This window comes from Mercenaria mercenaria, chromosome 14 (assembly GCF_021730395.1).
Source record: "Mercenaria mercenaria strain notata chromosome 14, MADL_Memer_1, whole genome shotgun sequence".
Lineage (NCBI taxonomy): Eukaryota > Metazoa > Mollusca > Bivalvia > Venerida > Veneridae > Mercenaria > Mercenaria mercenaria.
This window is the reverse complement of record NC_069374.1, coordinates 69,234,856-69,253,945: the sequence shown is the minus strand read 5'-3', so window position 1 is coordinate 69,253,945 and position 19,090 is coordinate 69,234,856. Positions and strand designations below refer to the sequence as shown.

The window sequence follows — 19,090 nt, the reverse complement described above, 5'->3', positions numbered from 1 at the left end:
CATGCGTTTCCGTAACATAAAGTTTGTCAGTAATTAAGTTTTAAAGTCTTCTTAAGAAATATAGCATTTATTTCAAGATATCTAAAAAAATATTTTTTGTTGTCGAACGATCTAGAGGCGTGCCGCTTTAAGGCATAAGAACAGTTCCTATTTGATGGTTGAAGAAAAATATAAGTGTGACTGTAAACTTTTTTTCTATTTCTTTTGTAAACAGTTGTCATTTGTCTCTCGCCGTAAATTCAAAATGTGATACCACCCTAATACATTGTAACAAGAGTTATCTAACTGACCTAGAAGAACCTCCTTTCTCGGAAACAATCTACGATCGTTCCACACAACCCATTTTTTTTTATTTTTAATTGAAGACGAAAGCAATAAAACCAGCAGAGCGTTTTATCCATATATAAATATTTTATAAAATTATTTCGAGGATAAAAACCACGTTAATTACTCATTGATACAAGGGATGATATCGCTAGCAGCTGCTGTTGTTGATGATGCAAAACTGTTGTTTCTAGTTTCCTTGTTGCAGTCTTCAGTTCTGATAGCATAAGCATTTCACGACTTTATTCTAAATAGACACTCGATTTTGCTCCCTGGTAAAAACAAAACTGTTGGCATTTGAGGACATGCGGCCGTTACCCTAGCGAGGTCGAACCAACTACACACAATACACTCTACCGAGGCTTGTTCGGCCTCAATCTCCCTCATACATACCGCTTATATCTAAATACCATAATTTTGGTAGGGTATGGATGTTGGCCTTTTTCATTATGTTCCCATTAGACAGTTTTCCTGCTTTTAATTAATTGAAGTGATACATTTGTTACAAGATTGGCTTAATACATTACTCATCGGACATTTAAATTACGGAGTTTCTAGATGCGGCATGCACATCAAATAGTTTCCTTTCATAAGAAAACATTTAAACTGCAAATACTTATAATTCATGAACGCAACAGGAAAAACTACATTGAAAAAGAAAAAAAAAAAAAAAAAAAAAAATAGCTGCATGTATTTGACTAGCTCTGTGCAAGTGGTTCAAGGGGATGGTGAAAACAACTCTTGATATTATCTTTCCTGCTGACATTTTAGAGCATAAACTAATGTTACCGGTTTGGTCAATACGTTTTCTAGCTTTGTTGTTGTCTTTAGTTTAGCGATGAATTGTAACTTTGCAGTCATATTCACAAGGTGATAAAAGACAATGATAATACAGTTATAAAAAATGAATTCTAATTTATTAACAGGCCTTGACATTAACAATGACCTGGGATCCCGAGGATCCCAAATTATTGTGAGGGACACTGATTTTTAAAAGCTGGGTGTTCCTCTGAGGTACCTGTTTTATTATTTTTAATAACGACAGGGAAATAGTCCACATCCAATAAAGTAGGGTTATTATAACAGTAGCTCGATCTGGCATGCTGTATTCGGCTCGAGTGGATTTTTGCCAGATCAGATCTCACGAGGCACGCAAGCGCCGAGTGTGATCCGACCTTGCAAAATCCACGAGAGCCGAATACAAAATCCCAGAGCCACTGTTATAATCACCCTTTTATTGTATACATCCACCTTTTTGTTTGTTGTTTTGTTATTGAACGAAATCTTTAATGTTTATCGATGTTAAAATGGAAGTTAGTGAGTTTTTATATGCGCTATTTATAGAAATTTGTCTGGTCATGCATATTAATGAAAGTAGTCCGGCAACACACAATACAAAAGTACAGTATGGATGTTTTTCTGCCTGTTCATATTTACTTGTGAAATACAAGCCGATTGTTTTACAGAATTTATATAGGTATATAATAAAACAAATTAGTATATACCTATATATATTCTGTGAAAAACACAGCCTGTAAATCACAAGTAAATATGAACAGGCAGAAAAAAATCCGTATTGTACCTTTTGTATTGTATGTTGCCGAACTACTTTCATTTTATACGCATAACCTGACACCGTTCTCCAATCCTAGTTTAACATTGACAAATATTTAAGATTTTGTTCGATAACAAAACAACAAACAAAATGGTGAAGGTGTATAGTGGACGCAACTTGACCCCGATGGTTGACCTTTGCATTATAATACATAATGAGGCACAACCTATTATTGAAAAGGACTGTATGTATACACACTTTGATACTGCATTGTATACAAACATATACGGCTACCATAAGCAACCCTTATTTCTACAATGAAATAATCGATATGAATAATCAGCCTAAGGTCAACCATCGCGGTCAAGTTGCGACTACTATATAATAAAAGGGTCATTAAAGCAGTAGCTAGGTCTTGGATTTCGTAGTCGGCTCTTGTGGATTTTGCAAAGACGGATCGCACTTGGTGTTTGCACGCCTCGTGAGATACAATCTGGCAAAATCTACTCGAGCCAAATACAGCATCCCAGATCGATGTACTATTATAATAATCCTATTGATTTCAATGTTTTCTTGATTCAAACAGTTTAATCATAAAAGGTCACTTTTGCTTTAGTTGGCCCAGTGCTTAGTTTATTATGTATGTAAGATACCTTAATAACCAGGTGGAAGAATTCTTGGCCATGTACTAATTAATTCCGAATATAGTAAAACAAGAAATATCTTTAAAAACAGATATCCGGTGTTGAGGGGAATTAAGTGAATGGAAAATGTTACATTCCTGTGCGTTGTTTATATAAGAAATGCATTACTTCTTGACAAAATTATGACGATTTACAAAAGAGTTCGAATAAATATATGTCTGTGCGATTTTAATAATTTATTTTTAATACTGGGATGCTGTATTCGGCTGGAGTAGATTTTGCCAGATTGGAATTGAGGATGACTAAGAACAAAGTAGAGTTCTTATATTTGAAAAATTGACATTCATACGATGTATGCCAATAAAATCCGGAAAGTAGATCCCTCGGAAGCATCTTGAACAAGGCAAACAGTGAAAATTGCAGACTCGGTTTGATTGAGTCTTTATGAGCAGTAATGAAAGGTACAATTATATTGGAAGTGTAGCAATATGCTGTACGCGGCGCGACAAGCGCAAACTATAGTATACACGTCGGCCAATGCTCAAAACTATTGTCCCAAGTCTGAATGACCAAGGGCAAATAGATCATACTATTGACCTCCAGGCCATTCAATAGATGTTTTATCATGTAAGATCAGAAATAAATTTTCATACTTATTTTTTTCAAGATTTGATTTTAGCCCTGCAAAATTTAGTGTAGAAATATGAAAAAGGCACTGCCTCAATCGGGAATCGATCAGCCCTTCAACTCATCCCTTTACATTTAAAAAAAACTGTCTACTCTAGTTGGGTGTTAACAGGCAAATTGGAGAAGCACAATGACATACTTAAGGTGATCACATCAGCTCATACCGTGCTCAGGTAAGCTAACAAGAGCTGTCACAGTAGATAGCGCGCTCGACTATTTCGATGCTGGATAGTGAAACTGGCACATCTGAGGAAACTAGAGCTGTAAACTGGAGTGTTTAATGACTCCAATTGTGGATGAAGATACTGCAAAATAGCCTGTGTCTATGTCAAAAATTCAACTTAAAGCAATAAGAGAGGTAAAGATAAAATGTATCCAAAACACTATAAGTATATCCTAAGAAAAAAGGGGGCATAATTCATTAAATATTGGTACCAGAGTTATGCAGCTTGTGTCATATAGTGTAGGTGATGATTTTTGAAAAAACTATTTTATTTTGAATCAAATCCATTCAGTAATAACAGAGACAGAGTGAAAGGCATCAAACCTTTAACCTAAAATTCTAAGAAAAAAGGGGAATAATTAATGAAAAATTGGTGCCAGAGTTATGCACCTTGCGTCATACGGTGTGGGTGATGATGTTGAACAACTATTTTAAGTTTGAATCAAATCCATTCAGTAATAACAGAGACAGAGTGAAAGTGCATCAAAATTTTAAACCTAAAAATCTAAAGTAAAAGGGGAAATAATTCCATGAAAATTGGTCCCAGAAATATGCACCTTGTGTCATATGATAAGGGTAATGATGTTGAACAATTGTTTAAGTTTGAATCAGATCCATTCAGTAATAACAGAGACAGAGTGAAAGTGCAATAAAACTTTAACCTAAAAATCTAAGTAAAAAGGGGAATAATTCATGAAAAATTGTGCAGAGTTACGCATTTTGGGTGTCATATGATGTGGGTGATGATGCTGAACAATTATTTTAAGTTTGAATCAAATCCATTCAGTAATAACAGAGGTAGAGTGAAAGTGCACCAAAACTTTAACCTGAATTTTCAGTAAAAAGGGGGAATATTCATGAAAAAATGGTGCCAGAGTTATGCACCTTGTGTCATATGATGTGGGTGATGTGTGAAAAACAATTTTAAGTTTGAATCAAATCCATTAAATAATAACAGAGATGAGTTAAAGTGCATCAAAACTTTAACCTGAAAATCTAAGTAAAAAGGGGGGGATAATTCATGAAATATTGGTCCCAGAGTTATGGCCCTTATGTCAATGATGTGGATGATGATGAGGATAAGTATTTCAAGTCTGAATCAAATCCATAAAGTAATTACAGAGATAAGATGAAAAAAGAGAAATTGCACCAAAACTTTAACCCAAGGGGGGGACGCGGAAAGACGCCGACGCTGGGGCGAGTAGGATAGCTCCCTTATACTTCGTATTGTCGAGCTAAAATCATACAAACTAAAAAAGTTACTAGATTGCAACCCCACTGTTAACAAGACAGACACACATCAACAATCTATTTGCACCACGGCAGGTTAAGAGCTCAGTCTGGGGAAAACCATATTAGCCTTCTTGTGCAGGCTTGATTTTTTCTATTTGTGTTAATTGTAATTCTGAAATTACTCGTAAAACAAATCCTAATTTTGCTTTTATATACACATTACAAAGACTTGCATTACCCCTTTATTTATTGAATAAACTGTTCACCATGTTTAAAGGTTTATCTGTATACCATTTATAAATAATCAAGATCACACAATTTGTTTATCCATACAAGAAATAGAGCTCAACTTGAATAACAACTTTTAATAACAGTACTGGATGCTTTTGTCAGGCTTGAAATAAGAAATTGTTCAAAACAAAGAAAATGTGACTTGCTGTATCGTATTCTAAAATGTAAAATTTCTCTTAAAACAAGAACAAATAAACAAGGGGAAACCATGATGGCCCTGTATCGCTCACCTGACATATTGACCTAAAGATCATCAAGATAACATTCTGACCAATTTTACATTAAGATATGATCATAAATGTAGCCTCTAAAGAGTTAACTAGCTTTTCCTTTGTTTTGACTTGGTGACCTTTTTGACCCCACATGACCCAGACTCAATTGCCCTTAAAAAATCATCAAGATTAACCAGTCTGATTAAGTTTCATGAAGATGAGTCATAAATGTGGCCTCTAGAGTGTTAACAAGCTTTCCTTTGATTTACCTAGTGACCTGTTTTTAATCCCACCTGACCCAGATTTAATTAACTTGTCCTATAGATCATCAAGATTAAATTTCTGACCAAGTTTCATTAAGATATGGTCATAAATGTGGCCTCTAGTGTTAACAAGCTTTTCCTTTGATTTGACCGGGTTTGACCTAGTTTTGACCTAGATGACCCAATATAAAACTCGTCCAATATTTTATTGAGGTAAAAATTCTGACCAAGTTTCATTATGATTGGGGCCCAAAATTGTGACCTCTAGAGTGTTAACAAGCTTTTCCCTTGATCTAACCTGGTGACCTAGTTTTTGACCCCACTAAGCCAGATTTGAATCTGATCTAGGATCATTAAGATGAACATTTTGACCAAGTTTCATTAAGATATGGTCATAAATGTGGCTTCAAGAGTAAACTAGCTTTTCCTTTGATTTGACCTAGTGACCTTTTTTTGATCCTACAAACCCCAGATTCAGACTGGACCTTGAGATCATCAAGATGACAATCTGACCAAGTTTCATGAAGATATGTCTTAATGTGACCTCTACAGTGTTACAAGCTTTCCTTTGATTTGACTTGGTGACCTAGTTTTTGATCCCAGATGCCCCAATATAAATGTGCCCAAAGGGTTTTTACTGAGGTTAACATTCTGACCAAGTTTCATAAAGATTAGTAAAAATTGTGACCTCTAGAGTGTTTAACAGTCAAATTGTTGATGGGGACTGATGAACGGACATCGGACACAGGGCGATCACAAAAGCCACCTTGTTGCATGGAAAAGGTTTAAATGTTCCCGGTCATTCTGATCTTTGGAACTCTAAATCAATACAGGTAATCTGCTGGTCAAGACCAACCTTGTACAAAATTTTTGTGTTTCCCCATCCCAAGCATCCTGAAGTTATTGTCCAACAAGAGCGCCGCCCGAAGGCTTACATTATAGGATGGGAGCAAAATTTTAAGAACTTGACTGTTGTAGCCCCAAAGGACTGGAACAACAAAAGGAAAACTTCAAAAAACAAATCTAAGTCCACAAAAAATATTAAAAGTCTACAAAAAATTCCTTATCAGATTAGGTATGTAAAAATACACCTTAAAATTGGAGGTACCATCCATTTTGTACCACAGAAAAGTGGTCTCGGTTTTTTCCCCTAGGGCCCAATAATAAAAAAGTTTCAAAATATGCTATTTATAGTAACAAAAAAGGGGAAGTAATTCAAAAAAAAAAATTATTGAAAGTACAAAAAAGAGATCTGCCAAATAAAAACAAGAGCACGCAATGCAGAGCAATATACACAAAGCAAAGTCATATATGACCTTTGACCCTTAAAGTGTGACCTTGACCTTGAAGTGAGTCACCCGGGACATGTGCTCTGCACATCGTTACAATGTGATAAACATTTCTGCCAGTTTCTTGAAATCCTTCCAGCAGTTCAAGAGTTACAGAGCAGACACGAAACAAACCTGATATGACTTTTGACCCCTAAGTGTGACCTTGACCTTGAAGCAAGTCATCCAAAACATGCGCTCGCACGTCGTCTTGGTGTGGTAAACTTTTGTGTCAAGTTTCTTTGAAAACCTTCAGGGGTTCAAGAGTTACAGAGCGGACACGAAACAAACTGATATGACCTTTGACTCCGAAGTGTGACCTTGACCTTGAAATCCTTCAAGGGGTTAAAGAGTTACAGAGCGGACACAAAATTGCTAACGGACAGACAGACACCAGCGTCATAACATAACACGCCCCTTGGGGGCATAAAAAACGTTTTAAAAAACCGTTATTTTGTTGAATTAACATCACACAGACACGGGATAAGTCATATGGCGACTTTCCAGTTTTAATGGTGGAGGAAGACCCCAGGTGCCCCTCCATGCATTATTTTAAAAAACCCGGGTCAGTGTGACCTTTACCTGTGACCTACTGACCTCAACATCATTAGGGGTCACCTGCTGATATAATCAACCCCCCTAACAATTTTTCATGATCCTAGGCTCAAGCTTCTCAAGTTATAATCTAAAAAAACATTTCACTATTTCCCTTATTGTGACCTTGACCTACTAAACCTCAAAGTAAAACTTGACCTGTATTTCATGATGTAACACCTGTGTACCAAACTTAATCATCTAGGCTCAAGGTCTCATTCGGAAACGGTTTTCAACTGTTCGAGGTCACTGTGACCTTGACCTTTGATTATTGACCTAAAATTTGAAACAACCTTATTTTATCATGTTACGCCGTGTTACAAAAGCTATGATCCCAGGCCAAAGCATTGGCAAGTTATCTTGACCTTGACCTACTGACCCCAAAGTCGTCTTGACCTGTACCTATGTACCAAAAAATATTAAATCGGTCAAGCTTTCATGAGTTATCATCTGGAAGCCATGAAAACCCACTGACGAAGACAGACAAGCTTCTACATGGGGTATAACAGAACATTCTTTTAAAATCTCATGAAAAATATTACTTTACTGTAACTATGTTAATTAAAATGTAGTAGACATTCTTTACAAAATAAACCAGAAAACAATTTCTAAAATAAGATTAATGAAACTTTAGTATGTTTATGAGAACTATATGCCCATGGGCAATATGTCGAGCCCGCCAGCTGTCAAAAGGACTGGGAGTTGCACATGACACTCCTTGTCTCATTGAGGCAAACATTTATGCCAAATAAAAAAAAGATTGCAAAAAGTTACAATATAAGTTATTTACAGTAACAACAAAGGAACGTAAATTTAAAAAAAAATAATTAAAAACAAGAGCTGTCCCATAGGATGACACATGCCCGATGGCATTTGAATGATGTCAGAGTTAAGGACCTTTGACCTCGGAGCTGGGGCTTGCGCACGACATGTCGTCTTACTGTGTCACACATTCATGCGTAGTTATTTTAAAATCCATGCATAATGACAAAGATATGGACCGGGAAAAGCCCATCAATGCACTATCATGAAAAATGACCTTTAAAAGTCTAAGTGTGACCTTGCCTTTGAGCTACGGACCTGGGTCTTGTGCCTGACATGTCGTCTTACTGTAGTACACATTCATGCCAAGTTATTTGAAAATCCAACCATGGATGACAAAGATATGGACCGGACACGCTCATCAATGCACTATCCTTTAATGTCTAAGTGTGACCTTGACCTTTGAGCTAAAGGACATGGTTTTTGCGTGCGACACTCGTTTTTACTGTGGTCCCCATTCATGCCAAGTTATTTGAAAATCCATCCATCGATGACAAAGATATGGACCAGACACGCCCCTCAATGCACTAACCTTTAACGTCTAAGTGTGACCTTGACCTTTGAGCTACGGACCTGGGTCTTGCGCGCGACACGTCGTCTTACTGTGTTTTAAAACATTCCCGTCAAGTTTTTGAAAATCCATCCATCGATGACAAAGATATGGCCGGACATGCCCCTCAATGCACTATCCTTTAACGTCTAAGTGTGACCTTGACCTTTGAGCTACGGACCTGGGACTTGCGCGTGACATGTCGTCTTACTGTGGACACATTCATGCCAAGTTATTTGAAAATCCATCCATCAATGACAAAAGATATGGACCCAGAAACCACAAAATTGCGAACAGGACCGACAGACGGTTCAAAAACTATAAAGCCTACCTTCGGGGGCATAAAAAAAATATATAAAAAAATTCTAAGTCCACACAAAAATCCGCACCAGCAGAGATAGGTCAAAATACACCTGAAAATTGGATGTAACATGCATGTTGTACTACAGAAAAGTGGTCTTGATTTTTCCCTATGACCAGTAATAAAAAAGTTACAAATGTAAGCTATTTATAGTAACAAAGGGAAGTAACTCTAGGATCTTATGCAAGACACTGTCGCATGATGATGAACAATTGTGCCAAGTTACATCAAAATCCCTCCATGCATGAAGAAGAAATGCTCCGGACAATCATTTTTGGATTTGACCTTTGACCTGTAAATGTGACCTTGGCCCTTTTAGATAGGAACCTGGGGTTTGTGCATGGCACTCCGTCTCACTGAGTTAACATTATACCCAAATATAAACAAGATTGCTCCATGCATGTCCAGTTATGGTCTGGACAAACCCAAATCCGGACAGACGCACACATGCACATTCACGAACAGACATTTGGACAAATATGTCTTTGCTTCCACAAGCGGGCTCGACAATAACAAAACCCAATGTTTTACATTATCTCTTTAAGTAACAGAGCTTCGTCAACACTGCTGTTCTCAAAATAAATTTAGTTTCCAAGTAAATCCCGAAACTATCCTTAAAAGTTTTTTTTTATTTCAAGTTCTCTTGTCTTCGTCTTTTCATATTTTCTGGTGTTTCTTTCTTGCTTTTCAAGTATACTGGATTTGTTGACCTTCCATTTTGTACTGACGGCTCTCAAGAAGTTAACCTGTAAACACAAATCAAACATTTTTAAATTGATAAAAAGAGACCCCAACCAACTTCATAAAGTCCCATGAAAATGTGACCTCTAGAGTGGTCACAAGCAAAAGTTTACGGACGCCCCGCACAGACGGATGGACAACGGATCAGCGCGATCACAAAAACTCACCTTGTCACTTTGTAACAGATGAGCTAAAAATCAATATCTGAGAAACCCCTTCTCCCGGGAATATAAACTGTAAACAAATAAAACCATTTGTTGATGTGATTTTGGGAAATGTTACCCTTTCAGTTTGGGGTGCTGGGAAAAAAATGCAATATTTTTGGAATTTGGGGAAATGGCCGAAAATAGGCCTCTGTCATACAAGGGTGAAAAGCCCTGCCGGCTAACAAAATTTTTTTAAAGAAATCATTTTCAAAGTTTTTCTTTTCAGTGAGTTCTATATGGGAATTAAATTCTTGGGTAATTTTGAAAAGGACCACCCCATGATCATTCTGTGAAGTTTGGTGTAAATCTGCCCAGTGGTTCTGAAGAAGAATTTTTTACCCAAAATTTTTGACACATGTCATGACCGGAATCAACTCATGTTGTCACCCTGTGACAGGTATCGAGCTAATAATTGTTTAAATTTGCATACATGTATTAAAATTTTATGGTTTTGTCCAGAAATTTTTTTTCATCAAGAAAATGAAATGGAGTCTTTACTAAGGCCTAAAAAAAATTCTTTGTTTCTGGTAACATGCAAAAAATTAGGGGAGGTAGGTCGGAAAATCTTTTTTTTTGGATTTTTTAAAATTATTTTTAGGGAGACTTTTTGGAAATTACTTTTGTGTCAAAAAATGAATACAAATAGGGGGGTTATGCCTCTAGACGCATCAGTAAGTTGATTTATAACATCCCCTGTCCATGTTTAAAGCATAAAAAGTGCAGTTTTGCGACTTTTTGTCAAAAGTTGAAAAAAAATGTTCTCAAGGCCATAAAAACATTTAGGGTCTGGCCAAAAATTTATGTAGGTCAGGATACAGGAAACAGACAATTTTTTTTAGCCTAATGTTCCTTGGTATTGATTCTGTGCACTGACTCAATCGCAAAATCTGTCCCCACAATCAATTTGTATCAGTAATTTATGCTTTTTGATGATGAAATGCTTCCCACAGCTGCAACATAATAAAGAAACAGAAAGATAGAAAATACCTTAAGAGCTCAAGCCCAATGGTTTCAGTCGTCAAAGCACTTTTGGGCCCGTACAACAATATCTGTATAATGCCAAATGCCTGAAATAAGGAAATGAGCAAATTAGAAAAACAAAGGACAACCAGCTTTTTGAAATTTCCAAAAGTCAAGGGCTAACACTTTTGGGCAGTTTTTCAATTTTCAGCCCAAAAAATGACCCCAATTATATTTTGGCATGGCGGGAGGAAAAAATTTGTTAAATAAACCTTTTTATCAAAAAAAAAAACAGTAGCAAATTTTGCAAAAATGTATATGAAACAAAGTAAATGCGGTTTAAAAATTCAGTTTTGAAAAGAAAAGCACTGTATGAGATAGGTTTGTTTACACGACTGTCCAGCCAGAACAGCAAACATTACTTTAAGCCAGTGAACCAAGTACCTTTTGACTTGGTGGTCTAAAGGCCTTACTTTGCCCCGATAACATTAAAAGGCAAAAACGACTGTAAAGCGCTAGAAGAATCTGTGCTACCTTCCTCAGTTTAGATGAACACGGAGCCGACCAAATGCTTACAATTGTTATTGGTATCTGACGGTTCAGGATTCCCTAATGTATAACCCTTACCAACATTTTGGTATGTGTGCAGGGACAAAATTCAGATTTCAACTAACCATTCTGGCAACCAGATCAAAATTTTCCAAACCTGACACAATTTCACATGCCGAACTTAAAGCGAATTTTGAACCATAAAACAACTGGTCAAGCTCCCTACCTCAAAATACTTTAAACATATTGTTTGGGACATGCTCGACAGGGATTCCTAGAGAACCCCGGAATGAATGCATGGAACAAAAAGTATAATGTAGTGGCTTCATTGCATTTGCCAGGCTCAAATTTAACTTTTTTGGACTAACTACTGCAAATTTTAGATGAGCTTTCGTTGCTAAATCTGAAATCTACTTGAAAAATTTCGACATTTCAATTAAAAATGTTAGAATATCCAAAAAATCATGCTAGAACACAATATTTTCACGGTTTTCCTTGGCGTACTATTTGGGGCGTTATAAATCAAAATGACCCTCCCCAAAGTAATTCGGAACGCATCATGATGGCGTAACTTAACTACTAGCTGAACCCCCCCCCCCAAGGCAAATTTTCGTACCTAAATTATAAATACCCTTCACTGTATACAGTACGAATTAGTAAGATAGCTGCTTCTAGATTTATTATAAGATAGACCCTACATTTCTTTTAATATAATCAGTAATCCATTCAACACAAAAAAGGCAACCCAACAAAAAGTGTTGTGTTTCTATTATCCAATGAAAAACGAATCTACAAACCCTTAACCAAAACCGCAACAATTTTGACTACAATTTGATTTGCAAAATAAATTTGTGAAATCTTATCTTACTCGCATTCCAAGAAACTGCATTAGCCGGGGTCCAAAATTTGAAACCCTGTGATTTGTGAAATAATTACATATTCAACTGATGATAAAGGTTCTAATAACTCTATAAACTCTTGCATTTATGGAACAGTTTGAATTCAATTCCTTCATAATTCTGACCACTAATCAGCGCCCCCAGAGCTCCAGATAAGGCTGTATTTTGTAATTCAAATTGTTTGGGATCAGATATGATTAATTTTAAATGTGCCGTTTTCAAGTACGAATTTATTTTAAAAATGTGTTGTACATACGGCAAAAAACATATTACATATTCCAAGAAAGATCGAGCCGAATTGCATATCGCGCCAAGTTGCACTTATCAACGCTATCCTGACTGTTTGACAATTTGCACGTGTCAAATGAGTGTGAGTATACGGAACAAAACCCCAATATACACATAATTTTTTTGGGCTTCAAAAATTATGCTTTAAAAAATCTGAAAGGGGAATAATTCAGAATTTCTACCAAAGCTGAAGGCAACCCAGTTATTTTATTTTAATTTGTGCATAGAACCAAGTTGAAAGAATACTTTATATTTTTCAAAAAATGTTAGTTGTTATGTCGCAGCCCGATCGGGGAATGTACCCGCCTTTTAAAATCAAATTTTTTTCATTTATAGCGACAGGGCTTGGGTAGGTTCTGAAACTCAAGAGTCCCTAGCTCTCAGCCTAAATTTCAAGGGTCCAGAATCAGATTTCAAGAGTCAAGATCGCTTTCGGGGTCAGCTACATGTATACTGTTATTAAGCAACTCCCCCCGACTTTATCTAAAACAAATACATTGTCATAACAGAAATTTTCTTAAGCAGTTCATATTTTAGTTGTCTTATTTTTGCACATTGCCTAAAAGTGGTGGGGTTTGGTGCTTTGCATGATTTTATTCTCGCAAATTTTCTAAATAAGAGCTCTTTGGCAACAGTGATCATATTTTTCTTAAATGCAGACGTTTTATTGGCTTTTTTATTCAGATGTACTAGAAAAATCTTGTAAGAAATGATAAAAAAAGTTCGAAAATGGCGGCTCGAAAACGAGTGTCAAATACGGAAAACGAAAGTAACGTTTGAAATTCTTGAAAAAATAACTGTTTTTAAATTCATTTCCATCTACCACGTATAATTTCTGCTTATTTATTTGTTTTGGCCCGAACAAAGCCTCGGCATTGATAATAAATTTGCTATAGACCGTGACGGCCGACCGGCTCGTGTAATTGTATCGAACATACAAAAGTGGTACAAACACGATAATCTAAGGCTGCATTGTTTATCAATTAACATTTACACATTGATCAATAAACACCGCTGATAATGAGAAGGCATCTAAATACAAACCGCGAGACAATGACGTGTCATTTGGCGTGACTGACATCTGTCGGTAGCTAATTAACATACGACGCTCCGCCTACTGCCATATTTCCGCTTGTGCCGGCGAACAATATTGAAATTCGCTGGGATTTTGATTGACAAGGGGCAGAACTTTCGAACTTGAGATGCATCAAAGTAAATTTCCGCGAGTCAAGCCGACGTACGTGGCGTAATTTATGCGGGTCAAATACGAGTTTTTCTCGATTTTCGCGGGTCAAAACCCGGGACCTCGGGTCAACCGAACGTCCTGAGCCGACCTGATTCCCTATATTTCTAAGGCTGTGCACAGCTTATCGGCAGAATCATAAGCTCAATTTAATTACTGTGTATACATGCATGAGCCTTAAGAAAAATAATCTAAAAGGCCCATTTCAATTGATGAATAATAAAAAAGTAAAAAATAAGGAATTTCTATGCTTCTTATGGGTGGGGTGTTTGTTTACATTATTATTATACAATGGAAAGTTAGTTACTCACGTTTCTAAAAATGTCAACAGTCCAACCATGCACATGCTGTACTGGAGTGCCGTCCATATTCAATAAAAAGTAAAATAATTCCCTTTAAACAGTCATGCCTGCAAGTAAAATCACCGATTTCTTAATTTTAAAATTCAATATATAGTCTTAGTGAGAACAGAGAAGTTTAAAGAAACTAAAGTACCGGAAAGGAATTAAAAAACGATCTGAAAAGCGACACAAAGGTGAATCTATTCTCTCATTCCCCGACTGAAAAAACTCGTTGGAGAATGTTTTTGTTTTCTCAAATTTTCAAAATGTCGGGGCCAGTGCAACTGTACTGTTTTCCAAATCTCACTCTAAATATATAAATGTTCAAAATGTCGCCCGTTTAAAAACGCTATATACTCAGTAGGCATGTTTGTATCAGTGTAGTCACGTTACCCGGGTGATTAGCTTCTGACGCAAAAAAATTAAAAAGCTTACTTTGAATATTCTTTCCGAGTCGCAGACATCTTATTGTGCGGATATTGCGTTTCGCCTACTGATCTGACGGACGCTTATTAACATAACGAAGACCGTGATTTTCCCGAATTTCAATCGGGGTCGTCGCACGCCCATGGCTAAAACCGGGCTCCATATTTTTTTATTTGGATAGTAAAGTGTTTTTTGGATACCTCGTATGTTTCCGTTTGTGGGATTCGATCCCGATTTTCGTCGCTTCGCGACGAAAATCGGTAAGATCGATTCCCTATTAACAAAATTTTGATTTTACAAGAGCTGTTTGCAAAAGCAATTTTATATGCTGTGACCATATGCATTAAGCAATTTTATATGCTGTTACCTTTGATCAAATGACCGAAAACAGGGATCATCTACCGATTACAGACAAGCGTTTTGTAAAGATTAGCAGCCAAACCTTTTTTGTTCATTGAGCGTTATCCGTTTTATTTGTAGAAATCACTTGGGACTTTAGACGAACGCGTTGTTTATTCATTCAGTAAAAAGACTTATCAGTATCTAGGCCACTGTGACCTTGACCTTTTACAATTTTAAAATTTCAGGACAATTTGTTCATGCCTACCTCAAGTTGATGATGTGTACCAAGTTTCATTTGAAAAGGGCTGAAACGGTATGATGAGTTGAGCACAACGCGCAGCTGTGACAGACAAATTTGCAGACAGATTCAATTTCTTTATTTTATTGCTCTCTGCTACAACGACACACAACATGATAGTACATGCATTTTACCACAACAAAGGGGTCGGGCTACGAGTTATTTCAACATCAGCAGACATACAGAATGGCAGACGGACGAATCGTATGTGCTAATGTCAAAGACACAATATGCCTCCCAAATTTTCGACACCTGATACATCAAATCAACGAAATAAAAAATGTAACAAGGTGATAAAAGAAACCAAGTGGAATAAGTTCAAATGACCCAAATTGGTAATATAATAATTTTGAGAAACTTTCCGGTTTTAGTCTGTAATCCGTTGTACATCTTCACATTTGAATGTCGCTGTCTCCATCAGAGGGGTATCAGATCATTAACTAAGCAGTCCCGATAAGTCAAACGAGGAGGGCTCGGGCATCAAGGAACCCATATAAAACTTACAAAAAAAAACAAAAACAAAAAACAGAAAATGTTCTTATTACACATTACATCTAAGGAAGAAAAACAAGGACTAGGAATATTCAAAATATAGCGTATTTTATTGTTAACATTAAAATCGATTAATACTAGGGAACTGTAATTTTTTCTTTATTCAAATAGTCCGATATTTTGTATTAATAATTTTGGTTGGTCAACGGATTCTTTAAAGTTTTGAATTGATTGGTTATTTTAATTTGTGTATTCTCTGCTTTGACAGGCTGGAGATATATGGTAAATATATAGGTATTCTTGCATTGGCGCTTCATTCTGTTTTTTTTTTTCTATAAGTCTAATTACCTCAAAATTAGTTTTCTAAATGTGTAAAACGTTTATCAAAAAGAGGATACAATGCGGAAATAGTTAAGCACAGTGCATGTTTTGGTGATTGACCTCTCAATAGTTAGTCGCTACGCTGTACTATTTGATGGGTGCGATGACTGATCAAGTGTAAGACTCCGTAATGCTTTTCAATTTTGTCTTGTAGCTTGCTTCGTCTTGCCCTTAAAAGTTAGGCTGTTGGTGCATTGACTTCGGAAAAGATGTTGAGTACAATATGTTGTAATTATACCCTAGATTGAACCTATTTATATGTTCTGGTATTTTGTTAATGTTAGAGCCTTTCTCAGCGGAGAGTTGTTTTATTTACACTGTCTTGTAAAACTTGTTGAAATAGGGTAAGTGCAAGGCTGGCATGCCCTAAACGCGTTTAACACCCCCTACCAGTTTCATTTATACGTGTTACTGAATGTTTCAAGGCGCTACCACTATTTTCAACTTGTTTTTGTTTGTCTCGAATTTCGTGTTTCGTATGTTGTCTTGTTTGTTGTTGGTGTTTCTTTCTTCTCTCTTCTATGAGCGCGTTAAAACGCCCGTCATATTTTTGGTCGCCGGCCGCCCCTGGGCGGTGCCCCACTGTGTTGTCTTTCCTGCTTGTTGGCTGGGTGTTTTTTTTTGTGTATATGTGTGTGTGTCTTTGGCGGTGTCCCACTGTGTTTTTCTCGCTTGTCTGTTTCCCTTTGTCTGGTAGTTGTGTGTATGTTTGTGTGTGCATGTGTGCGTGCGTGCGTGGATGCATTTTTATGTATCCTGGTCAACCATTAATTTTAACAACAAAGTCAGTACGATTATATCGTACGAAAACAGTAGCGACAGTCCAAGTCGAGTAGCCTCAGTACTACAGTAGGTCACAGTAAAATGTAAACTGAAGTTTGAATATCAGCCATTTACAATGAAAACATGTAGACTTTCATTCACCGGGCAATACAGAAATACTTTCAAATGACAACACTTACCACAGGAAAGTAAGCCACAAAATATGCAGAAAATTGCTAAATTACAGAATAATTTAACACTGTACGTGAAACTGTCCGCCATTTTTCTTCTTCTTCTTCTTCCTCAAAGATTCCTTCAATATTGAATGATGCACCTCTCGTCAAGAGAGTGATATCCACTGTAAGAATGCAAAATCAAACAGGAATATAATTTCAGTAAGAAGGAAAATCACAAATCTATGGTGTTCCGTTAGGGCCAGCGCCTGCTGTCCCTGACCGCGACGGTACGATGGTACGATGGCGAAGCGCGACAGTACGATGGCGAGGGGTCGACAGTACGATAGTGACAGTTCATCGTAATGTCGCGCCTCGCAATCGTACATTCGCGCTTCGCCATCGTACTGTCTCGCTTCATCATTGCAGTGTCACAATCGCACTATCGCATTTCGCCATCGTACTGTCGCGCTTCACCATGATGGTGTAACCTTCATACTGTCGAGTTTCGACATCGTACTGTCGCCTTTCACCATCGAAGTGTCACCATCACGCTGTCACCCTTCACCATCGTACTGTCACGCTTCATCATTGCAGTGTCACAATCGCACTATCGTAGTTCGCCATCGTACTGTCGCGCTTCACCATCGTAGTGTAACCATCGTGCTGTCGCACTTCGCCATCGAACAGTCGCGCATCGCCATTGTACTGTCGCGTTTCGCCATTGTACTGTCACCTATGACCATCGTAGTGTCACCATCGCACTATCGTGATTCGCCATCGTACTGTCGCTCTTCGCCATCGCAACTTCGCACTTCACAATCGTAAAGTCACCTTCCTGCCAAGCATGCGCAGAACACTTTGTCGGCATGACGTTATACGGAGGTACGTGCTTTGGATACTTACTAATAATCTTGTTTAACGTAGATCTACAAAAAAATTCTTTCTTTTTAATAAAACCTTTCGGGTCGATGGTAAAAAGTTGGGTCGATCGGGTAAGCGGAAACAAACAACTGTTTCTAGACCTAATTAACACTTTTGTATTAAATTTGCACATAAGCAACGATATAAGCAACATTTAAACAATAGTGTATTGTTTTAGTACGGAAGCCCTGGATGGACATTTTAGTTTCTTCTTATGACTTATTTGTTATCACATATTTGTTATTACTTATTTGTTATTATTTATTAGTTATTACTTATTTGTTACGTACTTTAAACGCGGAAATACTTACAAAATGGAGGAAGATTCCAGCTTTAGGCACCCACCACTCAGTCACAACTCAGGCATTCCCATGTGTACCTAGGATGCATCTAAACGATTTGAACATGAGTAAAGAAATAGGAAAGGGGGCATTTTGTACTGTATATGAAGGGCGTTGGAATGGCACTAAAGTGGCCATAAAGGAGATTGTTATGAAGATAATGAAGATTGCAAAACCATTCACTGACCGTGAACTTTGTGTACACAGTAAGTTAAGGCATCTAGATGGCGTCTGCCTTAGCAAGTGATCAGCTATACCTGGTGTCTGAACTTATAGAAGAATGCACAATCGATAACGTCTCGTCGGCAACGAAGAAAATGCCAAGACTATGACAACAAAGTTGAGTGTTTCATTAAAGGTATTAAAAGCAATAGCATATTTGCACTCACAGGATTCAGTAATCATTCACAAGGATATAAGCCGGAAAACACTTGTTTCACAAAATTCAAATGAGGTAAAGTTATGTGACATGTGTTTGAGCAAGATCAGGAGTACGAATACTGTCGTGACAACTATGGCTGGTGGGTCCTCACAGCCTCGCACTCCTGCTTACAAGGCACCCGAGGTGTTGCTGGAAAGCAGCAGCTCAAATTCAACAACAGATATGTGGAGCCTTGCGTGTACCCTCAGAGGAACA

The 19,090-nt window shown here is 37.2% G+C and overlaps 1 protein-coding gene across 1 annotated transcript in view; it reads right to left on the bottom strand.

The window, feature by feature from the left end:
• The window catches only part of LOC123526923 (uncharacterized), a 32,787-nt gene extending 15,433 nt beyond the window's left edge, over positions 1-17,354 (bottom strand). Inside the window, exon 1 of the mRNA XM_045306173.2 lies at positions 17,216-17,354. Within this exon, the coding sequence (XP_045162108.2) occupies positions 17,216-17,297 (82 nt within the window). The 5' untranslated portion in view covers positions 17,298-17,354. The remainder of the gene's footprint in view (positions 1-17,215) is intronic.
• Positions 17,355-19,090: the final 1,736 nt, after the last annotated feature.